Below are 27,356 nucleotides of genomic sequence, written 5' to 3'. Positions count from 1 at the left end.
ACATGGGAGTGAGAATGGGTTGCCCATTCACACACTGATGATGGCAAACTACAGTGTAGCCACGGCTGCCCTGGGGCACACTGACAGAGGTGGGGCTGCCATGCACCGGCGCCACCGGACCCTCTGACCACCATCAGTAGGCAAGGTGGGTGAAGTGTCTTGCCCAAGGACACAACGACTGAGATGGCTGGACGGGGGATCGAACCAGCGACCTTCCGGTTCCAGGACGACTCCACTAACCACTCCGCCACAGTCATAAAATAATTTGTAAATTAGTGCATCACATGAGTAATGTATTCTTCCAGAATGGATGTACCTGTTTAAAAATATGGTAATGTACTTTGCCGAACCAAAACTTTCAGCAAGTTTCACATTTATCTAAACTCTAAACTGTTCACACAGCTTTCAAGAAAACGAGATCCTGCTGCAGGGCATAAAWTACTAAGGAGCGCTGAATAACAGTTTAGATGAAATGCTCGAAGAGCGACGTGTTCGAGCAAAAGAAACCCCACACTTCGATGTCTTTCGGACTCCCYGTTGCAGCCATTAGGTTTCCCACAATGGCCCCAATCAGTGTGGTGTGTTTAGGCGTTAATAATAGCTTGTGATTAGGTACAGTATGAGCGCTAGCCAATGGCCCTGGCAGTGTTTCAGATGTTTTCATTAGTGTCTGGTTAGTGTCTGGGGAACTGGAATTGTGGGCTGCCCTCGTTCACTGCTACATTGATCACAGCACCATGCAAACAATAAGAGGGGAGTTTTTATAGGAGATGCCAAACACACGGGTGATGAACTGGAACAGACTGGATGTATGTGTGTGTTTGAGAAAGTGAGAAAAACAGTGCTCATATCACATACAATATGTGAAAGATCCTAAAATAACAGAGTCTTCAACAAGAGGATCGTGCTGACATTTCCCAGTGGGCTTACGGTTCATTAGCACAGTGAAGTGGGTCACTACATTCAAATTCTGCACAGAGCCTCCATGCTCGATCACAACACAGATCCTCAAACGCCGCTGACTAACTGGTGACTTTCAGAGGCACCTTGCTAAGTCTAATATCACATATAATTACACCAATATGATCAAGCAATCCGCTGATAAGCAGATGGTTCGTTCAGACATGTCGAACAGAGTTTGCACGTGTCTTATTAATCATCCATCTGTCTCACTGTGACACACCTGTTGCCTGTTTCATGGTGTTTATGAGCTCTCTGTAGGTTTGGCTTTGGTGTTAAAAATCTAATATGAATCTAAATGCATGTGTTTAAGTGACTGCATGTGATTTATGCACATCTGGGAAACATATGGAGCTAAAGAGTGATCAAACTTATGCCCGAGCTAAAGAGTGATCAAACTTATGCCCGAGTCCAAGCTTTGATGTCTGCATGATGGTGATTCGGTCCGATTGGTATTATTCATCTTCCTGCAGGTGATTTCTTTTATGTGCAACATGCACTTCAAGGGCTTCAGATGCCTGAAGTCAGGTTTTTTTTCAGTTGCATTCAATATTTATGGCTGGATAAGTATGAATCAATGTGTACACTGAAAAGAAAGTAAACATTSATGTATAAATTACATTTGGGGTTTAGCTGTTCTGCTTCTGCAAGACTATGAAGTTGTGTTTTGATTGATTTTCTTTAATTTTATTTTCAGAAAATAATTATTCGATGCACATCTACAGCTGATAACTGGTTGAAGCCAGCACAAKTGAAGATGGCTGTCACAGTCAACTATATTATCCTATTTCAGCAGGCAATAAACATTCTGTCAAGATATGCTAGGTCTTTTATTCCCCAGCTTGTGTTTAAAGTTTTACAATTTTTGACTTTTTAAAGTAAATGTCRCCCATTTAGAACAATAGAGCATAGAAAGTAAAACATGCATAGATCTACATGTTTCTATTAAAGATGTTTCTATTAAAGAGGGGTATTATTCAAAATCCACTTTTTTGAGCTTTATATCATGTTATGGTGTCATTCCTTCATCGTAAACATACCCAGAGTGTTGCTTCAACTCATTCATGTATGTTTGAGAAATCCTTGAATCTCCTGTAGCCATGTGGAGCTGCCTAAACATACGCTGGTACAAAGCTCCGCCTATTTACACAAAGCTCCTCCCTGGAGAGTCTGCAGCCGAGCTCCCGCCCCACAGAGCACCCCTCCCCCCGTAGCATTGTTGTGAAGATGTGCTGAAGTGGGAATGTCAGAAATGGTAGAAGGTTCTTAAAGAGACAGAGGCCAATTTCAAAGTGTWTAGACTATGATGCAAAGTCAGTTTTATTTTTAATATGTACAGCATTCACAACTTACATAGTGAATTGATTGTGGTATAGAATTGAAGTATGTGCCTGGAAAATACACTATACCCCCTTTAACTAGCAGAAAACTATAAAAGCTAAGATCAGAACCATTAAGATAAATAAAAAGAAAAAAAATAGACAAATACAAAAGAGAAATAGAGAAAAGTGACATAAAGAACGTACCGGTGGCCAAGTAAATGATGTGGAACAGCCTGTCCTTGCCCTGCACCACATCCACTGCGATGTGAGTGAAGCGAACGTTGTCCTCCATGAAGTACGGCACCGGCACCACGGGCTGGACCACCTCATGCATCAGCAAAAACTTCTGAGCGTCCTGCAGGTTCCGCTGGGTCAGATTCACATAGGAGCCRGAGTTGATGGTGCCACACTGTGGAGGTTGAGAGGGAAAAAAAATTAAAGAAATAATCAAACGCTTTGGCTCACTGCATTGATAAAGCTCTTAAAGGGTTTCAAGTTAATAAGCTTTAGATTCTTTGTTCAGAAATCCCACCAGAAATAGAAAACAAAGGGGCTGAATGATTAATTGAACAAGGATTTAAAGCCAATTGCTGCCTCTTTGCGTTGGTTTGATATCATCCCAGCCTTAAGGCTCAGCAGTCACTGAGGCTGACAGAAAGAAAGAGACTGATGAATGTTTGACTGAGTGGGTAGTTATCTCTTTTATTAGCTCTCTCCTCATATGCATATATATTACTAGTAGGTTTTATGGGTACTCGAGTAACAATGTGCCACGATTGTGCCATTTTTTACCTCTAAAATAATAACTTATATTGGTTTTAGAGGCTTTATTTTTGTCAGTGAGTAAAGTTTCTTTTAAATAAATAATGCATAACAAACAAAGAAAGGTTTAAAACAACTTACATATTTAGGGGCAGGTTAAAAGAAACTGGTCATGATGACATAAAGTGAAGTGGCACAAAGTTATAAAATAAAATATTAAACATGAAAAATATGTTTAGATTATAGAATGTGTTTAATAAAATTACCTCCCTCCAACTGAGACTTTAAAGAAGAAATTAAATGAAACTTTTACAGTGTGTGTCTAAGGACAGTTTTTTTTCTTGTCCTGGAAACACAAAAAAATATTACTTTAAAATTTTGCATTCAYAATTGGTTTTACTTCATGGAACATATAACGGCACCTTATGGTCACAGTGAGTTATGTTAATCTAAACCCTGCATATTGCACACTAGTCATCAGACTCAAATGTATAATGTGCCTTTTTGTTATGTAGYCACAGTCCAGTGGCAATTAAGTTTTCAGGAAAAGCTTCAAAGATGAATATGAATTTTGCTTTTTTTGATAGATGAACCAATTGAAATGCCATGCAATCTCTTGAACGACACAAGTATAATTGTTTTAATGTTTTTATATATCAAAAACGCTCAGGCTCCACAAAGTACGATGAAAATGGTGCTATTTGAAAAGCAGGACAAGTGAGCTGGATGAGTAAAGCGAACCACGCATGTCCTTCTCAGTAAAGGATTTTTGGATAAATCCTCAAGTAGACTTGGGTTAGACTACAAGAGGACACACTGACCACATTTCTTCATTCTTCTGCTGTTGTCACTCTCTTATTAGATCTATGCAATTATAACTTCTGTCAATGTGTGTTTTCCTTGTTTTTCTTTCAATACAAATTAAACCTGAACCAATTCATCTGAGTTTATGTCTTTTTTCTCTCCTCTAAACCCTCAGCTGGTCATTAAAGATGGACATACTGAGCATTTCTGTAAAAAAAAAAAGACATTCCTTTCCTTTCTCGGGACGATGGATTGAAACGAATTAAAGATTTGACACAATCTGCTGGCTTCCTTACATATAGGTCTTTTATCAAACTGTCATTTCATATTATTGTGTTATAATAAAAAAGAAATGACTAAGTGGATTTGAAGTGGATTTATAATGACTGAGATGACCTTTGCTGTGAACTGGCGCAACATAAATAAGCCGAACTGAGTTGAGTTGAATAAAAGTGAGACTGAACCATGGGTGGTGATTTGCTGCTGGTGACCAGCTACAGGGGCAGCAACCTGGACACTTTATAAAGATCAATCCTCGGCCTTGAYTGAACCGACAGCTGAGAATCATGAAGAACTTCCCCATGCAGGTAAACGGATCAGTGCCCTCGCCACATCAGGAGGGGGGGAAAATTACAGTCTTGAAGGACTTGGACAGCTTGCACCGCGTGGGCAAGTGTCTCAAACGAGCATCCTGCTAATGGCAAAAACGTATTAAATGTGTCTTGAGTGGAAAGTTCAGTAAGTTGCCTTTCTGTGGCAAGCATTTGCATAAACGTGCAGCAATCCTAAAGAAGCATGAGAGTGACTGCACTTCTCTAGCAGTGAGGAAAAGTCAGGTGCTGACCAGTGAGAGGCTATTACATCTGTAAATGCACAGYGAGATGGATGTTATGATTTCCTCAGTACAGTCAAGGTGAGGGACACAACCATCATTTGGCTGAGGGCCCATCCAACACTCAGCTGTCCTCCTCTCATCACCAGGGCAAAGTGCTCTGCCAAGATGAGAAGTGGCACTCTGAAAAATGATTGTTTTACAGCATGCATTTTCCAAATGGTCTTGTTTTTCTTTAAAATGAAAGGGAAACTAAGTGTCCTAATGGCATTGCATTTTCTTGTTTATGTTGTCTTTTCCCAGAAACTAAATACTGATGTTGGGTTTGATTGTAATCACAAGTTAGATTCACAATAATGTGGAAAATGACATTTTAATTTTATTGCTTTCATTGTTGCACAACTTAAAACTAACATAGATAGGCAATGGATTTTTTAAATTTTTTTTGTAATAATCAATTACAGGAGAGCAGACAACCTACACAACACAAARGTGGTATTAGTCCATAATGCACAATGAACATGACTCATAGCCTGAATAAAGCTTACAGGATCAATTTGTGTGGTTTAAATAAATGGGAGGATTTTCTCTGCAGACTTGAAATTAAGCTTTCAATCAATGCCCAGTGTGTGTGAACTGAGAGAAGAGTCCACGGTCATAATTATCTTTGGCATGGCAGCTATAAGCCTGTATTCTGAGGGAGTTTGGTGTACCATAGATGCACAGATAGCCAGTGGCTTTCTCGGCTGCTGGTTCCATTTAGGTGTTTGTGCCTGAACATGTGTGAAAGTCTGTGTGCAGGAATAGAAAAAAAAGAAAAGAAAAAGATGAGCCATAAATCCTGCGGTCATAAATCTAATCCTGCAACATTGACAAATGCTTGATGAAGATGYCACTGAAACCTAGATTAAGTGTGTATTGGTCCAGCGGTGAAGAGCAGCTATTGTACCCGAGCCTAAGTAGGAAGATGGGGACAGAGGCGAGGAACTGATCCGTGTTTATCCTTGAGGAACACATTCATAAAAAAAAAAAAAAACACTATACGGTGCACAGAAACTCTTTGTGATGTACCTTGAACAGGATGGATCTGCGGTCAGATCTCTTCAGAATATTTGTTTTCATAAAGTGCAGCCGCTGACGTGCAGGTATGTGAAAGCACGATGACGGAGAGCTGCATTTTGTGCCACCGACTCTCTGCTGTTTGTGTTGTTTTTTTTCTTCTTCTGAACATTCCATCCGCTTTTTTTCCTGCATGAGCAGGTACATTATAGATAATGCACGCGTGTTCGCTCGTGCTGCCTTGACAGAAACCCGATCGCAGCCCCGTGACGGGGGAGGGGGGACGTGTGGGGAAGTGAGGTGTGTGTCACCCATTGGCACCCAAACCTCAGAGGGAATTCATTTCCTCGTGCAGAGCGGCGTGGATTAGGCCTCCCTCTCTATCTGCTAAGCCTACAACAACTGAGAGCCACTTGTTCTGCTAATAACGCATTCCTTCCATGTCATCAGTGTGGAACAGCGCTTTAAATCAAATAAAAAGCTTGGCTACACCACTTCAGGCTTTAAGATGGAGTATAAACATAAAGCATCACGTCTGCAAAACAAGTCTAGGGAGAACTACATAAAGCATCTTTGAGGAAGTACACTTGTTTTCACTTTCATGGTGGCAGGTGATCCTGTAGTTGCCTGTGTCTCTGTGTTCATTTGCTTGTCTGTTAGCTGTGCTTCGAGGATTCAGATTATAGTGCAGTCCATAAGAGGGTCATGAACTGATCAAAAGAAGAAATTAATGTGTAGTGCTTCTCAGTGTGAGTTACACTGATCAGTGTGAATTATTTATCATGATACATGAAAAATCTCATTAAATGCACCTATGGATTCACATATTTTCTTGTTAATAACTAGGTTTTTTGAGTGTAAATCAATTTTTGAATGAAAAAAAAAGGAAGAACTGAGCTTGCATAGATTATAAAACCGGCTGTTTTTATTCCTGTTAGCCTCGCGGCCAGAAGGGTAAAAAATGTGTTTTGGTTCCATATTTTGATCCAGATGGATACGCTTCTACCATTGATTTTAGTACAGATCCCCAGAGGGTGAATTTGACTCACTGCATCACAAACACAAGGTTGTCACTTTCATTTTGTGCTGAGTCGCAAAAAGTGACAATCGAGAAAAGTTTCTGTTGCCTCCATCAAGTAGTACTGCAATAATCTTTCTGAACAACTTTAATTTTATTTAAAACAATCAGCCTCAGTCATAGATCTTATGACTGAATGTTGATTCAGCATTTTTTAACTTAGCTTTTGTTGATTTTAGCTTTTTTTGTGTAGCTTTAGTGATTCATTCCTACACAAACTTTTTCAGTCGTTTAGCACTCAGCTTTCATACAGCATTTCCCAGAAAATGCTAATGGGGACCTTAAGTCAGACTATTTTTAGAACACTAATCACGTGACCATGTCCGCTCGACACCGATGCACGTACAATCTCTCGAAACAGCAATCTGTGCATAAACCTAATTAAATTCAGGAAAACAGTGTCAAACTCCACCAGGAGGACCACAAAACATTGTGCTAAGATTCTTGCAAGTATGACTCAGGATACAAAAAAGGAAAGGAGTATTTTCAATCACTTTTCCCAAGCTAAGATGCTAAGCTAACTGCTGGATTCAATGGGACAAGTTGAACTTGACCAGAAAAAAGTGATGACTGAACATCTGCTCCAAACAATAAATTGGAGGTAAAATCCCAACATTGGACCACCTGGATTCTATCTCTGTACTTTCTGTTGATAAACAGGTAGGCTACAGTAAACCTTATTGTTTTTATTGTAGCCTAATGCTAGCATTACTCATAGTGTTCATGCTAACCTCATACAGCGATCTACTGCAGTCAGTCACACATGCGGTGATAATATACGTACACGAATCCTAAACATCACCATTATTTTTATTTAAATGACGCAGAAGTTGTGACTCGAGCGATAAAAACACACAGACAATAGATGTGGCAAGATATAAGACACGATAAAAACACTAAACTTTTTAACAAYYCCACTTGATTTCCAGGTTTGTCAAAGACCTCGACCCTCCACCCAACCTTTCAACTGAACTTTTCTGYGATTCCTGAAGTYGGTTGTGTCAAAATCTGCTCTAGAAACGTCTTTTACTGTTACAGTAATAACACTAACGCTCAGTAGAATCCAGTCCATCTGTCTGATCTTTGGAGCAAGTGGAAGATAATGTATGCAAATTATATGTGTGATGACACCAGTGAAGGTCCCCATTTTCTTGTTGACGAAGACAAAAATGCTAAACTAAAATGGTGAAATATGACACTGCAAAACAAAAATCTTATAAGCACTGTCATATTTTTTGCTCAAAGATGCAAACATACATAACTGGAATATAAAACAAAAGGAAACAAACAAAGAAATAAAGGACAATATAATGTAGTTTTAGACACATTACCTGAAAGTCAGGGTTTGGATTGGGGTACGGCAGCCAAGCAGASCGTGAGTTCTCCTGGAACTTAAAGGGCCCGTTGAAAACCTGCGATATGGCACTGAGATTGAAGGCACACACTGCAGACGCAGCAATGCTGTTTCTGATTGTTGGGAACACAAACAAAAAGCAGACACACAAAAAGTAGCGAGATAAGTAAAACAACAAGGAGGTCAGAAACACAGTGAGAAAAATAAATAAATCATAGACACTCAAGTAGAAAATGGTTCAGACTTTCACTCATATTTGAAGAGATCACTTCTGTTTGTTTGCACCAGGAACAGAAATCAAACGCGGAGCAAACAGACACTCACCTGGGCGTACGGGATTGCCATCATTAGATTATAAATCCAACAGCAGGACATGATTAAACTGCTCGACGTGTGTTTTACGGTATAGATCTCAGAGCTAAAATACAGCTTTGACTTTCTAAGCTGTCAGTTTCAACAAGTACCGGTCGCCTCCCTGGTAAGAGAAAGTAAAGAATGAGAGTATTAACTCTCAACTCAAACTGCGAGAGTCGGGCGATGTGAATTACAATCCGGTGCAGCTGTTCATTAAACACCGTGCCTGCGGGGGGAAATGTTTCCAATACCCTTCAAAAGGCTTTTTTTTCCAGCTATGTGAAAGCATTGACCATAAAGAATTGATTACTCAGCTTTAATAATGGCCTGAGTGTGCAAGTGTGTGGTTGTAGATGTGTTTGCTAAAGGTAAAAAAAAAAAGAAAGAAAAGGACAGCAAAGCAGCAGAGAGAGCAGTGATGCTTCTCATACTGCAGTAAATATGAATATGAGCTTTCAGTACAGCTTTTTTTTTTTACAGAATACAGTAAGGACAGCGATTATGGACTTTGTCGTTATCAATTTTATTTGACCTTTAAAAAAAGCACCAAAAGAAAAGTTTTTTTGAGTATTATTATGCTTTTATTTTGTRGAGAGTAGCTGAAAAACCTGGTTATAAACAATGCAGCATACTTTGCAGACATCACCCTTCATCCGTTTAAGCTATGGATAATCATTTTCTCATTCCCCTGTGGATTTATGTAGTCTTCTTTTTTTCCTGTTTGTTTATTAATATTTCTATTTTGCTGGCAGACTATGCTTGTTAGTGCCATTACAAAATAAGAATCGTATAGCTGCTGTCATGCGTCAGAAGGACGCTGGCAGCAGGTGCTTCTCTGTTTGAAAAGCTTTGGAATGGTAGAATTAGAGCAAGAATGTTTCTGTCTATATTAATATGATATACTTTCCTTTGCCTTAATATTATCCTCTTGTAGAGAGAAAATTTCAAAAAAATCATTAGAGGTTAACTTATTAATTTCTTTAATTTTTTTTCACAAAAGTTTCGTCCAGAACTTGGAAACGATCACTGAAGATCTTTACGTTTTAATAGGTTCCTTCAGAAGACAGTACTGCTAAATAGGCGACCCATTCTTGCCGGCACACGTGAGTACAGACATGTACCTATTTTCTAGTTAGGTATAGATCACGTGTCAAAATCAAGTCCTGCAGGCCAAATGTGCTGCTGCATTTTATGTGGCTTGCGAGAGCTTCAAAATTGTATTAATCTCTTAAAATATCATACGCTGCTTTAAATCCATGAACCACATCTCCTGTAATTTGTGTTGACTATTTTACCAGTGAAATTTAAAATTTAAGGTATATCAATTTTATTAAAAGCAAAATAAATTCTACATATAATAGAAGAAAAAAAATGACAGCAACGATGAACTGACAGCATCCCACCACTAGGTGGAGGTGCACAGGTTTAAAAGCAGCAGGCAGTTGGTAAAATTTGCTGTGTAAAGTCTCTGTTTGGCTACATTTTTGTCAGTGGGTAAATTCCCACTTCCCAGTACATCTGGGCCGTTACAAAAGTAGCGGCCCAGTGAGTAAAACTCTTACTTTTAAAAGCATTTCTCTATTATTTATTCCATATTTAGTCAGTCGTACATGTAGTACTTTTCAGTGTTTTATAAGCAGACATGTTCAAACACTGTTTCTATGCAGGAAATACCATGTAAAGCTCAGTWACTGTTWTGCTCATTTGGCCCKCAGTGAAAATGAGTTTGACACCCCTGCTATTGATGCTAAAATTGCAACTATGTTGACAATTATACGGCTTACATTTAGAAACAAACCGTGAATGTTCAAAGAGTAACAAAAATATATTGCTTGCGCTCTGAAAAAGAACTTCACATTAAAAATAAATAAATATTGGAGGGAAGATTTGCTAAAACATTTGATAAAAACTYAGTGCAACTCACACATTGGTTGTAAAGATGCCGTAGAGCAGCTCCAGCTCRGGCAAATAGAACGTGCCCTGAAGCTCGTTGTAGTTGAACGGAATTTCTCCTGGTCTGGAGCAGTTGAGTCTGGCCTTCATGAAGGTGGTCCACGTGTCCTCCAGGAGAAAGCGGCCGCCGATGTCGTTTTTGCAGACTCGCCCGGCCCGAGAGAACACCGTCCTGCCACAGTCGTGCTCCACTGCGTTCTCCCGGAAGAAGAAGTAGGTGAAGTTGCCGATGTCGTAGGAAGACACAAAATTCGGCTCTGTTGAGGAAAAAGACATCAAAGGCGAGGAAAAACTGAATGAGAGCTAGAAGTTTGCAAAGAAAGAAGACTTGATGACAGGGAAGAGAATGATGAAGTGTTTAAATATGAAGACAGATATAGACAGAAATATATTTAGGGCTATGGGAGTCAGGAGTGGGAGAGCAATAGGCTGCATGATATGAGTGATCGGTTCAGTGTGTGTGAGCGTGCGGCCCACACAACAGCAGGTGATCAGGATTAATAACTACAGGCGGTGTTATTAATGACACAGTATCGTACTAAGAAAGCTCATTTTTCACTCCCCAAATCTAAAGGTTGGGGTGAGAAATGACCAAAACAGGTGTAGTAATAGCCCTCACCTCACCTGAAACACGCGGCCTTCCTGACACCGTCCAGGGAAAAGGCGCTTGTCTTTACGTATGACATTATTGAATCTAAAATACACACTTTAATCTCGCTGACAGTGATTTAATTCGGCTTTAAATGAAAGTGTCCCCTCCCCCTCCCTCATTATAGACCCCTTTTTCAACTCGGCACCTTCAGAGAGCGGTGCGGGAGGAGACAGATGAGGAAAATCAATTCCCCATAAAATTAGTTATTAAGCCTTCTCCCAGAAGGTGGCTGCCAAGCGATGTATGCGGTAGTTTAAAATTTATTTTTTTCCCGATTGGGCTTAAATGTGAACAGCAGTGGGAAGTGGGGGGGGTCACCTGCTGACAAGATAYGGACTGACATGCTCTTCTGTAGGCTGGACATCTTAAGATTTCTGAAGACTCCGAGCTTTCTGAGAAAAAAAAACMWTKRWTTTTTTTTTCCTCCTCACACTTTATAGTTAAGTTCTCCTCTTTAAAGAAAGGGTAACGTTTTTTATTTATCTCACAATGACTTTCCAGTTGCCAAGTAACTGTTGATTTTTTTTAAATAAAAGGCAATTGAACAATAATGAAAAGAAGATGTTCCTGAGCAATTTCTGCACTCCATTGTGTAGCACAGTGGTGGTTTATGGGAGAATGTAATCCCTGATAAAAGACAGCTTTATATTCTCCGTGTTAAATAAGCATCTGTCATGGTCAAGCTTTCTTTACCAAAAAGCCTTTTTTTAAAGCTGTTAAGGAAAAGCTGACAAAGAAAACCACCTTCATAATGTGTCAACTTAAAGCAGCGACGTCTGCTTGTGTAGCCTAGCAACTTCAAAAAAGGTTCAATTTGTTGAAGTGGGATTCTGTGAAAAAGGTCAAGAACACCTAACATCTTACCTGTTGTAGATAGCTCCTTGAGTGACGTTAATACTGGATGAATTGATGAGGTTACGGATAAGGACAAAGTGAATTGCTATTATATTAAAATAACTCCWGTTCCATAGAATTTAATTTTTTTTGACAAATCACCATTCATTTTTCTGTAAATAAAATAGTAATGAAAAGCAAAGATGGGTTATTATGTCTTTTCCTGAGTCTGTTAAGACGTTCCTATAGTAAACATTGGATGCACTATAATTAACTATTAATATTGAAGTTTGCTACTGGATCACTGGACAGATTTTAATGAAAATTTTAGGAAATACTCACTGGATGGAAGTCAACTAAATTCAAGATGGCCACCACAACCAACTGACCTGAGAACCCACAAACATGGGTTTAACTCAGTCAATTTAAAATAATATTGCACTAAAGTCTGAGATGAGCATCACCCAGTGCACTAAATATTTACTTAAAACTTTCACATTAACTGTTGAACTTAACCCTGTTTGACTGTTAGAAAAATATTGCCTGGAATTTTTGATGGATTTTCAGATCCGAGTCATTTACTGTSAACTAATTTGCAGAGCAAATCCAGTTCAATAGTCACCACAGCTAATCAAAACCAATAGGTTAAAGTCTTATAGCTAATATTCACCTTGCAAATTATTTAGAAGATTACAGAGACATTATTTTCAAAATTTGACTAAAACAGCTACAACTGTCATTTCTCAACATTAGAACATCTTGGTGTAAAACTCCAGCATGAAAGGCAGCACTGATATGCATTTCTTCAAGGAGTGCTAGGTCTTTAAATACATTTAAAAAATAGCAAAAAATTGCTATAAAACCAGCTGTGTTTCCATTGCAAATGTGCACAAAACGTTGTCGATATTCTGATAATGTTGAAAAACCACAGTGTTGCAATTGTGGTGTTTCCATTAAGTAAGAAATGCTATTAAAGTCACGCATGGATACATTTGTTCTCGCGATAAGTCATTACAAACATGGCGGCCATGGATGTAAACACATAGCATATTGCTACCACGACACTGGCGCCTATCATCAGCCATCAGAGGACGCGTCGGCATCTTATYGAAGCTTTCGAGCGACAAGCCCCTTATACTTAGGAGCGGCTACGTATGTGGCATTTTGGGGAAATTGTAGTCGGTGAGTTTATTACTTTCTTTTACAACTTTGTTGATTTCACTACTACTTCTACTTCCTGTTGTCTTCTTCGTTGTCATCTTTTTCGCCAGTATAAACAGCTGGTTCTTGATCAAGTGACTCCCGTGATGCGAAAAAAATGTTTCCATTGCAGTTTTGCAAAACACACCAATTTCGATGCAGCCGAAAATCCACCTCATCCAGTGCAAAAACATTTTGTCGAAAAAAGGAAGTTTTTTTTTAAATTGATGTGTTTCCATTGAGCAAATTTAGTTTTGAAATTCTAATTTGTGCATTTTTATGGTCAGTGTAAACGCAGCTAGTGACTTTGTTTTATAGATAACAGCAATCCACGTTCATAACTCATCTATGAAGGCCAAAACTGAACAATTTATTCCAACTGAAGTCATTCAGAAAGATATCTACAACAGCAGGTAAGATATTAACTATTCCAAAGAACCAAACTTAGATGTAAGAATAGACTTTGGTTTGTACCGTTGAGCCACTTGGAGTTGTACTGGGCCGTGCGCAGTGGAGGCATACCGCCCAGGCTGCGGTAGATGGCGGGGTCTCGCCCAGAGAAGTCCATGGCCGTGGCAGCGTACAACTCTCCGTTGGATGTGATGAGGGCGGTGGAGTTGTGGAGAGGATTGTAGGGACACCGGGCCATTCCGCTGATCTGATCATGGATCTCGGTCAGGTTGGTCAGCTGCAGTGCAGGGGACATAAAAGCATGAAACCAGACTGAAAATGAAAGCCGGTCATAATGACAAAATAGCAGGACTAGAAGAAGACATCACCTTGATGCTATCACTGGGAGATGATTTTGATTGTTAACAACATGAGTATCCCAGGAGATCAGAAACAAAAGAGTTTGCATAAAAGTGAGACTCGCTGTGTGCTTGTTTTTTGTGGAAAAACAACCAAATTATATAAGACAAGATATCAAAGGGCAGCATTAAAATGCAAACCAGAGAACTGCAGTGATGTTCTGTTTGTTCTAGCCAATATGCAAATGGTACAGACTACAAAAAATACTTCTTCTCATTATATTTGGTTTTGTTTACATCAACTGAAGCACACAGATATGTAGGGCCCAAACCTTCAGAAGCCAGAAAYGTAATTAGAGAACGCATCCAGAATAATTAGCAACATAAAACAAACACAGCAGCTTCCTTTAGAATAATGTTAAGAAACCACCTGTTCCTGGGCAATAAACTTCATCTCGTCTGAAGTGTTTTGATGGTTTTGTTTCGGGTGTCTCGACAGGACAAGCAGCTGCTTTCCGGGCYAGAACACCATTATACCACATCTTTGAGAGGCCTTTCTGAGCTCAAAAGAGGCTTGATGTGAGATGCAGTCTTCTGTTGCAAACCGCCTTTGAATATAAAGCCAAATCCAATCCCCTGCTTTTTAAAAATACTTTACAGCTTGACCTTGGGTTAGCCCTGACAGACTGCACTTGTTCCTCCTTAAAAGAGAAAGTACACAGGCCAAAGCTCAGTGACTCATTTCCAAATAAAAAAATAAAAATTAAAAAGGGGAGTTTTGCCATTTGCAAATCAAAGATGCAATTATGTTTTATGGCGCAAAAATAATCACCACTGCCATTTGTGTTCTGAGGGTAAAAGGTCTGTTCTAATCTCAGGTTTAGAAATGCACAAATAATTAAATATTCTTGATGCAATTATTTTTCTATCAGTCAAGTTCTACATTAGTGACCGTTGATGGAGAGAAAGAGACTCAGTTTCCACCAGCCTGTCAATTTGGATCAAAAAGTCRTCCAACTCTTGCTCTAACCCCACCTCCAGCCCACAACAAAGCAGAGCAGGCCTGTCTCATCTCTGCCAGGCRGAGATGAAAGCCCCATATTGACAGGATTGATTTGCTTGGCAGGAATAGTCCCTTTTAGGTCAATAGGGTCATTGAGAAAAACAAGAGGATGAGTGATAAATAGACTGCAGTTGACCCGATGCATTTTGAGGAAGTAGAGTCAAAGTCGCCTCTATGGTGGAGCGAGCAGCTGCACAAGCAGGACACTGAAGAGACTTTATAGGGATTTTTTTTTWAAAGAAGGAAACCGCTCACAGTTTAGACCAACTGCAGAGAGAGCCATTTGGGCCCTATGTATAGTGACACTAAGAGGTTCTAACACCTGATCACGACAGGAGCTCTAGTTACACATTCACACTGTGTGATCAGAGATGTGGGCTGTCAATATTCCACGGTGAGTGTCAGGAAACTGACACGTCATGATCACAATCTGTCAAGTAAATATGAATAGAATATATCACACGGAACTTGATTTTCCCCGCTTCACCTCGCTCCTGAGCAAACTTTCCTCAAGAAAACCCTTTATGAGCTGTCATCTCAAAAGTAAACAACTGCAACCCCNCTTTTTTTTTTTTCCTCCAATTTCTCTCTCTTTAGTCCAGACTCCATAAAAAGCAGCTCCGCACTGCAAGCTAATTACTCTGCAGGTACAATTTTTGAGTTGGTTTTGTTCAGAAAGCAGTTATGTATGGAGAACGTGATTTGTCAAATGCGTGTATGTAAATTTGACTGCTGCTGAGCGTGGCTTTTAATGCAGCTAATGTGACTGCGTGGAGTTCAGACTTGAAGATATGTAAATGCCCCTCAGCCCAAGTTCAAAAAACGAGCTATGTGGCTAAATGTCACTGAAAAAAGGACCAGGGCGCTCATTCGTACATGACATAGAAAATTTTAGCTGCTGTCGGATTAGTGAAAAGCACTGCATGTGTGAAAGAGGCTTTAAAATCAAAACTCGTACACTCTAAAAATAGCCTGGTAGAAGTTCTTCGTACCGTTCGGTTGGTGCAGATGGGTGTGAATGCGTTGGTTCCACAGGTAAACAGCCGGTTTCCATTTACCAGCAGCACCCTGATGTAGTTCTGACACTCCTCCTGCAAAAACACAGAATGCAGTTAGCAGTTAGAAGCGTTTCCATTATCTACCCACTGGCAAGCAGCAGCATTAGGCAGAGGGGCCAAATTACACTTTATGCCAATAAATAGGAAAAGCACCTGGAACACCAACAGGGCTGCGCCGAAACGTGGCCAAGTTACACAGAGTCAAATCAAGGCTAATGCCTACACGGCTTAGAAGTGTCACATCTTAATTCAGCTGGGACAAGATCTGGAGAGGAATCTTAATACAGCGGAGACCAGATAAACGCAACAGGTGTGGGGGAGAGGGCCACTCAGGATTAGTTTAGAAAATTGCCTCCAGCTTTGTTGGCCGGTCAGAAAGAGACATGGAAATTGTCTCGTACACTTCTTTCAATCATTTTTCTCTTTAGCCTGCTGCCTCCGCTAATCAATTCACACCACTTTTCTCTAAATTTAGGGTGAAGTACATGCTCACCAGTCTTTTCTTGGCTCTTTACTCTTCTCTGGGTGTCAAGAAAAAAAACACACACACACACACACACACACACACACACACACACACACCACCACCACCACCACCACCCACAAAAATAAATCAAACACATCCACAAAACATATTTCCAGTTTGTTTTATAATAAGTTTCTGGACTGCATAAAGAAAAACAGATGCTGTTTGGCGCAATTAAACCCTCCCAGACCAGGAGGACATAATGAAAGTGGATAATTAAGGCCAGTCAGTCGACCATCAGATGGTTAACAGCCGTTTTATCAGCAGCATCTGAGCTCATTTTTATAGTAAATGGTTCACACTTGTATAGCACCTTTTAATGTTGTTTAGCCTCAACAAAGCGCTTTATAGTGTGTCTCATTCAACCGTTTGCACACTCCAGCAGCCTTTTTTTATTGCATGACTCGCGCTCCATATTAACGTGTTAAAATTGTTTATTAAATGATTAACATTCTCATCACAGCTGATAGCAATTCTGTCCGAGCGTAATTCCACTGATGTCGCCGTTCCCGGCCCGTGTTCCACATTAACAAAGATCCAGCTTGTAAATATGACAGCTCCCAATGAAATACTGCTGTAATAATGTCATGGCATTTCAACTATATGTATTTTCGCAGCGGTAAACAGTCATTATGAGCCGCTGACCTTTGGATGCGGTGCTCTYGGTCCAAAACAAATGTCATCATAACAGTAAACTTGTGTGTCACCCACTTCTAAAAAAAAAAGGGAAAAAAAATCCAACGGAGTGAAATGCAGATTTGTGRTATGGACTTATCGCAGTTCCAAGGTGAGAACAATAGTCTGGCACTTTAAGTGTTGCTTTGTTCTTAAAATCATGGAGCAGCTGTTCCCAACAGTATAATCTCTCAGACACTTCAGATACACAAAARCAGATATTATCACAGCTGCAGTGAGATTAAACCTGTGGTTAATACGCAAGGGAAATGTGGGGCTGCCTCTAGTGCGCCAGGATCCTGCTGAAACAAAGCAGCAACTCAAAACCAAAAATAAATTCTGAAGAAATTTTAGAAGAACAGTTTTACTGCCAAAAATTCTAACATAACTGAAGATTACATTTTGATGATTTAAGAACTGTATAAAAAGTGTAAAGAAGGAGGATCAAAAACATGTTAAATCTGCTGCTTCATGAAGGCGACCATGGTGACCACATCTGTCTGTCACTCCCTGACTGTCAAAACGAGACGAGTCAAAAGTTTGATAGTGACATCAGCTGTCAATTGAACAGTCTGGAAAAAGCTGTAAAAATCATGATAAAATGTAACTGTGCTTGTGTAAATACAGAAAGAGTCAAATCAGACATGTAGTCCAACTTTCTGTGACCAATTTGAACAGTGAATTTTTCTACAGTAAATCTGTGATAATCTATTTTTTGTAAAGTTTATTAAATTTAATTAATTAAAGCAAAACAAAGTTCAACCATAACACAAACACAATAAGTTCCATCTGATTTTAATTTGAATTCTGAGCAATTTTTAAAAATTTTGCAAAAAGGATAAAATGAAGAAACACGAATCAGACGTGTTTCCATCAACTGGCTTGAAGCTAATCAGTTTTGTAAGATGCATGCGTGTAGTATACAGGGAGTAAAAGTTGCATCTCGGGAAAATGGAGAGAATTTATCAGGAACGTGTTGCTACTATCAGGAAAGTTGTATTTATTCTGTCATCAACTAGTTTTGGCGATTTTACATGCGGTCGGGAGACGTAGAGAAAGAAAGGCAGTTCTTTTCACATTATGGGAGTAACTGTGAATACGCCAACAGCGGGAAGAGGGTCCTGCTGCAGACGCGGGTGCAGTCACTCTGGTACCGGTACCGGTTTCAGACAGTGAGAACAGCTGATCAACATGAAGTAAATGTTCGCTACATCAGAACTGATTCGGCAAATGTGTTTCCATCTCTCCTTTTGCGTATTAAGTCTTTTTCAAAAAAACCCAAAAACTACCTGGAGCAAGTGTATCAACTTTGATGCGAATTACAGGAAGTTTTTTCGAATCAAGCGGTTTCCATCCACCTTTTCTGACGTGATACTTCAAAATGCGCATTAAAAAACCTTGATGGCAACAAAGCTAATGTAATCTGAGGTAAAAGCTACAAAAAAGTGGGATCTCTCCCGTGTTTTGCCAAAATCCCATTGATTCTTATCTTGGCTTTTGTCTTGCAAATGTTGCCTACCTTGTTTGAAAGGCCGCTACTAAAAATCTGAGGGTGATGTCCTCGATTGAGACAATTTAGCATATAATCTTCTTTCAAAGCTCCATGAAAAGACTTTTCATTAAGCGTGCACCCTTAATGAAAAGTCTGACCAAAAGTCTTTTAAAAATATGGACCCAGAAGCTAGTGGGAGTTTAAAAAGACCAGAGAGACATAAATCATCTTAGAGGAATGAAATATAGAGCGAGAGCATGAAATGGGAGGGTACACGAGAAACAGAAGTTGAATAATTTTCATAACTATTAAAGAAGTACAGATTATGCTTCCCTGGAGCCCATTACCAACATTATCAGGGGTAATGAGCTTAATAATTTAATTGGGATGTTTCACAAGTTTGAGGTAAGATAATTCCCAAATAATAACCATTAATGGCATCCATTTGATAATTAGTTTACACCCCAGAGTGGCTAAGAGAAGGAAAAAAAACACATGAATTTGTACAGTGAAAGCTGGGGCGTCATCCTCACAGCTCACCTTGATTAAATCAATCTGACCTTTACTTTTATTGTCATTTCATTAAATAACAATTCAGTCCTCCTCTGTTTGCATGCCTGATATATCACCGCTATTCTAGACTAATGAGTTTTCCAGACGTGTTTTTAGTATTAGAAGATAACCAAAGCTGCTGTCAGTTTCCATGTGACCCTGCCAACGGGATGTGAGGAGAATGCTCCGACCTGCAATGTCGAGTTCCACGTTTTTGGTCTGACATGTCCTGCTGCAATACAAAAATATGTGGGCCTCAAAAGCATGAAGCATTGAATCAAAGTAAATGGTGATGAATGGAAGCAGTCAAAGAATAAAAGCTGCATYGCAAATGCTTTTAGCAACCGTCCCCCTTCTTTTTTTTTTTTTCCTCCAATTTCTCTCTCTTTAGTCCAGACTCCATAAAAAGCAGCTCCGCACTGCAAGCTAATTACTCTGCAGGTACAATTTTTGWGTTGGTTTTGTTCAGAAAGCAGTTATGTATGGAGAACGTGATTTGTCAAATGCGTGTATGTAAATTTGACTGCTGCTGAGCGTGGCTTTTAATGCAGCTAATGTGACTGCGTGGAGTTCAGACTTGAAGATATGTAAATGCCCCTCAGCCCAAGTTCAAAAAACGAGCTATGTGGCTAAATGTCACTGAAAAAAGGACCAGGGCGCTCATTCGTACATGACATAGAAAATTTTAGCTGCTGTCGGATTAGTGAAAAGCACTGCRTGTGTGAAAGAGGCTTTAAAATCAAAACTCGTACACTCTAAAAATAGCCTGGTAGAAGTTCTTMGTACCGTTCGGTTGGTGCAGATGGGTGTGAATGCGTTGGTTCCACAGGTAAACAGCCGGTTTCCATTTACCAGCAGCACCCTGATGTAGTTCTGACACTCCTCCTGCAAAAACACAGAATGCAGTTAGCAGTTAGAAGYGTTTCCATTATCTACCCACTGGCAAGCAGCAGCATTAGGCAGAGGGGCCAAATTACACTTTATGCCAATAAATAGGAAAAGCACCTGGAACACCAACAGGGCTGCGCCGAAACGTGGCCAAGTTACACAGAGTCAAATCAAGGCTAATGCCTACACGGCTTAGCTGTGTCACATCTTAATTCAGCTGGGACAAGATCTGGAGAGGAATCTTAATACAGCGGAGACCAGATAAACGCAACAGGTGTGGGGGAGAGGGCCACTCAGGATTAGTTTAGAAAATTGCCTCCAGCTTTGTTGGCCGGTCAGAAAGAGACATGGAAATTGTCTCGTACACTTCTTTCAATCATKTTTCTCTTTAGCCTGCTGCCTCCGCTAATCAATTCACACCACTTTTCTCTAAATTTAGGGTGAAGTACATGCTCACCAGTCTTTTCTTGGCTCTTTACTCTTCTCTGGGTGTCAAGAAAAAAAACACACACACACYCAGTGCTTGGTTAATAGCTCTCAACATGTTGAGCGGAGCTGACGGTGTGAATGATTGATTGAATGACAGATTGGCGTTGAACTTCTTGAACTCCTGACAGAAAGGTCTGCCTTTCACGGAGGCTTGCCAGTGCTTTCCATCAGCGAAAGTCACGGAGTGTAAATGGAAAAGCAGTCAGTATTCATTTCAGAGCGCGGCATTTGGTTTTTGTCGCGAAACAGAGCCATAAACTTGTAGGGGTACCCTCCATCTAACAGGGGCCACGGCTGGGTTGGTAAGGGCCCCTTGTAAAAGTTTAAAACCTTGTAAATCTGCTATTGTTTGAGCCACTAAAGGTGCCTGGAGTAGCCCCTCCTCCCACTCTCAAGGGTCTGATTTAGGAGTGGAGGCTGCCTTAGCAAYGAGGAAGAGAGTTTTATTTCCCCGTAGCAAGGTGAAGGTTGATGCGTAAAAACAAACTGCTCCACGGTCCTAACCGTACCCAACTATATACAGTATGTGTGTGTCCTTATATGCCTTCAAACCAATTGTCACCATGCATACCTTTGTAGTGTTTGTGCAGCTTGTTATGCTGCTGTAAAAGTGTTCACATAATTCAGTTCTTCTTTCGAGTTCAGTTCTTTGGTAAATAAAGGTATATTTAACATTTACCCWGCTTTGACTCATTTATTCCTATTCATTCCTGACAAATTTTCCACATCTGTACCATATTACAGAAGGCGTTGCAATCATAAAACAMAACAGAGGCAGTAATCACGTCCTGTCAAGGTGATTTAACTCTTATTCCTTATCCTACTTGAAATAAATCAAATACACAAGAAAAGGGAAGAGCGGCTGCTTGTGTTAGGAGGGGGAAAAAGGATGCAATCATTGGCAAATTCACTTAAAGCACTGGGATGGTATCTGTGTAATAGCTTAAGCTACAGTATATTGCTGTGCATTGAGCAAGGTAATAAACCATAAAAAGCCTTGTCAACTGTTGGGAGGAAGAAAAAAAATTGTTTAATGCTATTCTTAGTGTACATCACAGAAGCTGATCCTCGGAGGGGAACGCTGAGCAAAACAATGCAGCTCCACCAGACTGCAGTGACTCCCAAGGACTGAGGCAGCTTTGCTCTGTAATTCACTGCAGCGACCATGTGCTGGCCAGCCTGTGCAGACCTATTATGGGTCCCTAACCAGCTTTTCACTGGAGGATAAATACACACACAGAAAGCGAGGCTGGGCAGTTCACCTACAAGTCAAGTTCAGCTCCAAACCATCTGTTTTGGATACAAGGCTCTGCCAGCTAACCACGCACTAAAATATACACCGCAAAGAAAAACTTAAAACAATAGAAACTCCCTTTTGTACAAACTCTATAAATAAAGGCGTAAGTATAGCTGAGGAACATTTTACTTTACAATCGGTTGATTTAAATTCCCTTTGAGGTCACAGTCAAATTCCCTTGGTGTCTTTTTTTCCCCAAGACTGCTTAAAGAGCCTTGTGTTGCTTTCAGACCTTCCTGCTGTATGTTTTTTTTATTTATTTGCTTTTAATCTTTTAAATAAAACGGTGTTTATTTTTTTCATTTACAATATAGAAATTTAATAAAAGAGATGATACTAATTAGCACTGATAAGCTTGTGGGAAATTATAACATTAAAGACCTTCAGTTCCATTTAAGTACTTTTTAATTGTTATTTCTTTTAGATTAGSAAACACGGGAACATGCAGAATGATCAAGGGTGTTGCAGCTTTGCATTTTAGAAATATGAAATCAACAAATGGGGAAATTTAGGCACCTGTTTGGGGAATGCCAGGTAATCTACATATTTCTTTGAAAAATTAACTYGGATGTTGCGCTTCTCGTCTTTGCTCTCATCTGAGGAGCTTTCTTTTTTTGTGYCGGAGAAGACTGGTTGAAAAGTGAAACATCTTCAAGTAGCAGAAAAAGAAGTCAAGCTGACTCTTATTCCACTTGCTAGAGTTGCCATGCCCTGGATTGTKTAGTACCTGCACCAGCACAGAGAGAATTTTATCATTTACTGCTAGATGATGAATACTATACAATACCTGCTTAGACTTAGCATGCTAGTACTGACATTTTGACCAGGTTAGCTTATCAGTATATTGAATYAAATGTAGACTGACTGGCAGGGGTGGAGCTACACTTTTTGCAAGGGGTGGCCAGGGTATTTTTAGGGTGGCACATACAAATAAAGAAAAACACTCTGGATTTGAAAATTCAAGATGGTCGCCGCAGCTAATACAAAATGGCTTTAACTCGGCTGTTTTAAGAAACATTGAGACAAAATTTAGTTTCACTATAGCTAACATTGATCAAAAACATGCTGAATGGTAGTCACACCATATTAGTCAGCCATTTTTAGACATACAAAGCTGAAAATAAGTGTAGAAGTAGCTGAAAACAGTCTTTGCCAAATTCTAAATGCTAATGAAGAATTCACCATGGCCACCACAGCTAACTTTAAAAGTATATATTTCTTGTCATTTTAATACTTAGAGATTAAGTTTGTTGTGGAGTAACTAAGAATGATCACGATTGCCAATGATAAACCTAAATTAAGCTAAGCCACAATGATAATCCTAATTTTACATAGTAMAATATTTCAGCCATTTYAAWCATACACAGCTGAAAATTCATACAATAGTATCAGAGAAGAAACTTGAACAAAATTTAAATGCAAATACAAAATCTAAGATCTCCACCWACTTGTCCATTATGTTTTTTTTGGGGTGGACAATCAGGTGCCAGGGCAYTTTCCACCCCAGCCACCCATCTGGCTCCGCCCCTATTGACTGGACTCTCTCAGGGGTTACATTACAAAAGCAATAGAAAGAGTTGATTATATGTTGCCATCTGCCAGAGGCTACGCTTGCAAAAGTTAAACTGAAGTTGCAAAGGTCATACAGTACAACTAAAGAACAAAATGAAATCTTTTTAAAAGTTTATTTATTACAAAAACTAAAGCTTGTTGTTCTCAATAGTGTGACAAGTGTCTGGGAAAGCCATATAATTGAGAGTTAAACTTACCTCAGATTTTCCACGGCTGAAGCAGGCTCCCTTGGTGAATTCATCGCAGTGCCACTCGGCCTCCTGCAGGGACAGAAAAAAGGTTGCAAGATTCCCATCAAAACATCAAGATGAAGCAAACGCTGGACACTATGTCAACTCAAAGCACTCCGTAAACTAAAGAACACAAATAAAGCATTTATCTGATTCTCTGCATGGAGAAGGTCCTACCAAGTTTTCTGGAAATGTTACTGTTCGTTTACAAACTAGGTAATTACGTACTACAAAAAATAAAAAAAATAAAAAAAGAAGAAACAAAACTAAACATTGTAAAGCGTACAGCACTGACTAACACTGACTTGAGTTAGAAGAACTGATTAAAACAAAACCAAACAGTGAGTAAATTGGACATCAAATCTTCTGTGTACTCTCAAACCAACACGCATGCACTTGTACCAGCGCACACACGCGTCATGACCCACGTTAAACACAAACACAGAATCCAATTAAGGTGCATACCAAGCAGAGACCTCAAGAAATGAGAGGCGAGGKCGCGTAGAGCTACATGTCAGTTTGATTTATGTGTGAGGAAAAAGACTGAATCTTAAGACATATCAGGCAGGTCCCTTGAGTAGGATGTCAGTGTGATTTACATGTGAGGAGGAAACGGAAGGGACCCTTTTTAAATTTTAAAATGCTTGAGAGAAGAATAGGAAGATAAAAGCTTCTTGTCTCCTTTGAGGGTGAAGCTACAGTTTCTACTTTTTTATTTCAGCGAGACCTCTGAGGTGGGGGGGTCCTCGTCATTGATAAAAATTCTCTTTACTTGTAATGACGGCTGGCCTTGAGAGGRCGCTGGGCCACTGAATCTTTCCCCCTTGTGACAGATAGAATTAGMTGTCACAGCCACCAGGCTCTGCACGAGTGGCAGAGAAATTACCAACCAGAAACATGGTAACATGTAAGGTTGTAAATATGATAAATATTTAAGAATTTCCGAATGTCGGGCTCACTATAAATCTGAGGGTGCCACACCCAAACCTAAAGCCATAATAGAATTTCAGGAGTTTTATGTTGTTATTTTGTAGACTTTTAGAAAAATACTGCAATATGGGAGTTGGGGAATCATCTGATATTGGTCTACTTCAGTTTCAKTATTTATAATTGAAAACTGAGAACTGCACAGTCACTAYTCAACTTATRGAATCCTCTTCTTAAATTATATTCACAAATAAATTRGCATTCCTTGAAAAAAATACAAATTGCTCATGATGTTTTATGCCTGGTTAAATTGATTCTAAAATTGATGGCTGGTTTTCTAACACTGTGAGACCCCACACATGAKGATGATAAAATAATAGATTTAACAGGTTTGGTCTTATRGTGTGTGGTGTACAGCMACATGGCAAAATACAACACAACACACAGGAACAGACTTCACTCATAAACATTTAGATGTCAGACAGGAAATCATGCGAGACCTCTTGAAATCAAAGAAGCACGACAAAGAAACAGTGGTGATAGTTTGTGGACCGTTTTTTAACAAAAAAAAAACAACTAAATAAAAAGACATCTCTGAGCCATGGCAGTTGTTTTCTCTGCTTTGGATTACCCTCTTTGTTTCCATCACCTTGTTTTCTGATTGGTACACGTCCCATTCAACAGGCTCGTTTGTTCTCCAGTGAATGCCACACATGCTGGGATATTGGGCCAAGACAATCCAACGTGTGGAGTATCTCAGATTAGAGATCGGAGCGACCAGACGTCCTTCTTAGCCGACAAGATCACTCTTAACACGTCACACACGGCAGGAATATCTCATAAGATTATCTTTAGAGCCATCAGGATAATCGGAGCATCCTTGACGGAAAGACAAAATTGGGCCGRAATTTCTTTGGCTGTGTAAACCCAACAGTGTTTGGAAAATATGAYGGGAACAATTTTCAGCTCCAACCACACMAAATWTGAGCTCAACATCTGTAAAACTGTTTTGTTTTGTTTCTTAGCTGTGKCGGCCATCTTTAGTAAGCCTGGGTTCAAAAAAATTATTTGTTGCAAATATACCTCCAATGATTCCTTTCCAAGGTTGTCATCCACATCCGCCCAGTGGTTAATAAGAGATCTTGTGTAAGGTCTGCTCATAAGATTGACCATGGTGGCTAGTGTAATTTATGTTTTTGTTAGCTTTGTTCAAAGTATATTTTGTGTTTTTTTTAATATTTGTATATAATTTCTGGGTTTAGTTTGCTTTCCTTGTGTTTTCATTTTCCCAGTGTGCCATCATTTAATCTGTTCTCAGCTATTCCAGTCAGCCTGCCACTCTCACCTGTTTCCAGTCAGCAATTTACTCAGCTGCCTCCATTTTCCCACCTCTGCTTTATATATTCAGTCTCCTTTCATCTCCATGTCAGCAGTGCATTATTTGTATCATACAACAGTCTGATTTGTGCACGTTGGTCTCCTCTGTATTCCCATCTGAGCATTTTGTTAGAAGCTGCCACGTCAACCTTTTGTTTTCATTTTTGKAACAAAGATTTTTGTTGTTGTTTTCGAGCTCCCCACGTTGAATTTGCATTCTGGGTTCCGGTCTCCTACCCCTACCTGACAGGAACTTCATCCCATGTTTCAAGACAGACATTTACTTTGGGGCTCTGTTGCCTTTGGGAGGCACAGAGGCATCTGTATGTACAGCCACTCATAAATGCACACAGAGGCATCAACTTAAGCCAGTCTACAGGGAAGAAGCAGCTCAGGGTGTGTGGTACTGTTCAGGGAGGATGAGATATGGAACATTAATGGTAGCTGCCTCATCTGTGTCTCCTGTGTGTAGTTCAGCTTGTATTCCAGACCGAAGCTGGCTATTCTGGGGGCTGTGCACGCAGATACAAACCACACACATCAGCAGCCGAGGCTGCACACACGCCGCCGAAGCGTGCCCCAGCTGAATTTAACGTGGGGGCTGAAAAGTGCTTTTGCTAATCGCAGGGGGCGGAAGAAAACTTGTTAATGGCCTGAAACCTTGCTCACTCATGTTTGGTGTAAAAATCAATCATAATCCAAAGCAAAATTACAACTTGAGCTCACATTAATGAGAGAAAAGCGGTAGCTTTGTTGTTACTTGGCGATTGTTTAATTTATCATCATCTACCAGAGTTAAGAGTTTTTTTTTTTTAAGCGATTGTTTAATTTATCATCATCTACCAGAGTTAAGAGTTTTTTTTTTTTAAATCGGAAGTAGCACTTTTTTTTACTGTACCTTTAACACTTAATAGCTGCTGAAGTAGGTGACAAACATGAAGCTTGTAAGTGGGGGATATGCTGGCGTCATTGACCACAAAAGCCACCTAATCTGACTTTCCGGGCTCAAATGGTCCAAAGTAAAGAACATAATCAAAGTCGCACAATGACTAGCTTCAGGTCATTAAGAAACATTAAAAGCTCATTAGCATGCTTTTGTTAAGGTCCTTTGCTCCTGAAATGAAGCTGTCTTCAACTGAATGTACAATGTGCTGTTGTTTAATCATATTAATTCTTGGCATTATCAGAGAAAGCTGCTTTGAAAAGGCCTTTTGTTGTGCCTTTGTGGAATAAAGAATGGGGAAAGAAAGCAATGCCAAAGAGTGGAAAGGTGACGGCCAAATTTAGTTTGAGTTTG

The 27,356-nt window shown here is 39.7% G+C and overlaps 1 protein-coding gene across 2 annotated transcripts in view; it reads right to left on the bottom strand.

Annotated features, from left to right (window-relative positions):
- Positions 1–27,356, bottom strand: part of sema5a (sema domain, seven thrombospondin repeats (type 1 and type 1-like), transmembrane domain (TM) and short cytoplasmic domain, (semaphorin) 5A) — a 178,351-nt gene that overhangs the window by 75,719 nt on the left and 75,276 nt on the right. The window contains exons 5-10 of one of the 2 annotated variants that reach the window (XM_014002365.1): positions 23,723–23,785; positions 20,066–20,164; positions 13,639–13,852; positions 10,450–10,735; positions 8,149–8,284; positions 2,487–2,691 (exon numbers count right to left, since the gene is read on the bottom strand). In XM_014002365.1, coding sequence (XP_013857819.1) covers positions 2,487–2,691; positions 8,149–8,284; positions 10,450–10,735; positions 13,639–13,852; positions 20,066–20,164; positions 23,723–23,785 — 1,003 coding nt within the window. Of the gene's footprint in view, positions 1–2,486; positions 2,692–8,148; positions 8,285–10,449; positions 10,736–13,638; positions 13,853–20,065; positions 20,165–23,722; positions 23,786–27,356 lie in introns of those variants that run through there. The other variant, XR_001309788.1, reaches the window with a different exon arrangement.

The sequence above is a fragment of the Austrofundulus limnaeus genome, unplaced genomic scaffold, assembly GCF_001266775.1.
Source record: "Austrofundulus limnaeus strain Quisiro unplaced genomic scaffold, Austrofundulus_limnaeus-1.0 Scaffold12, whole genome shotgun sequence".
NCBI lineage: Eukaryota > Metazoa > Chordata > Actinopteri > Cyprinodontiformes > Rivulidae > Austrofundulus > Austrofundulus limnaeus.
The sequence above is the reverse complement of the archived record's forward strand: the minus strand, read 5'-3'. Positions and strand labels throughout refer to the sequence as shown.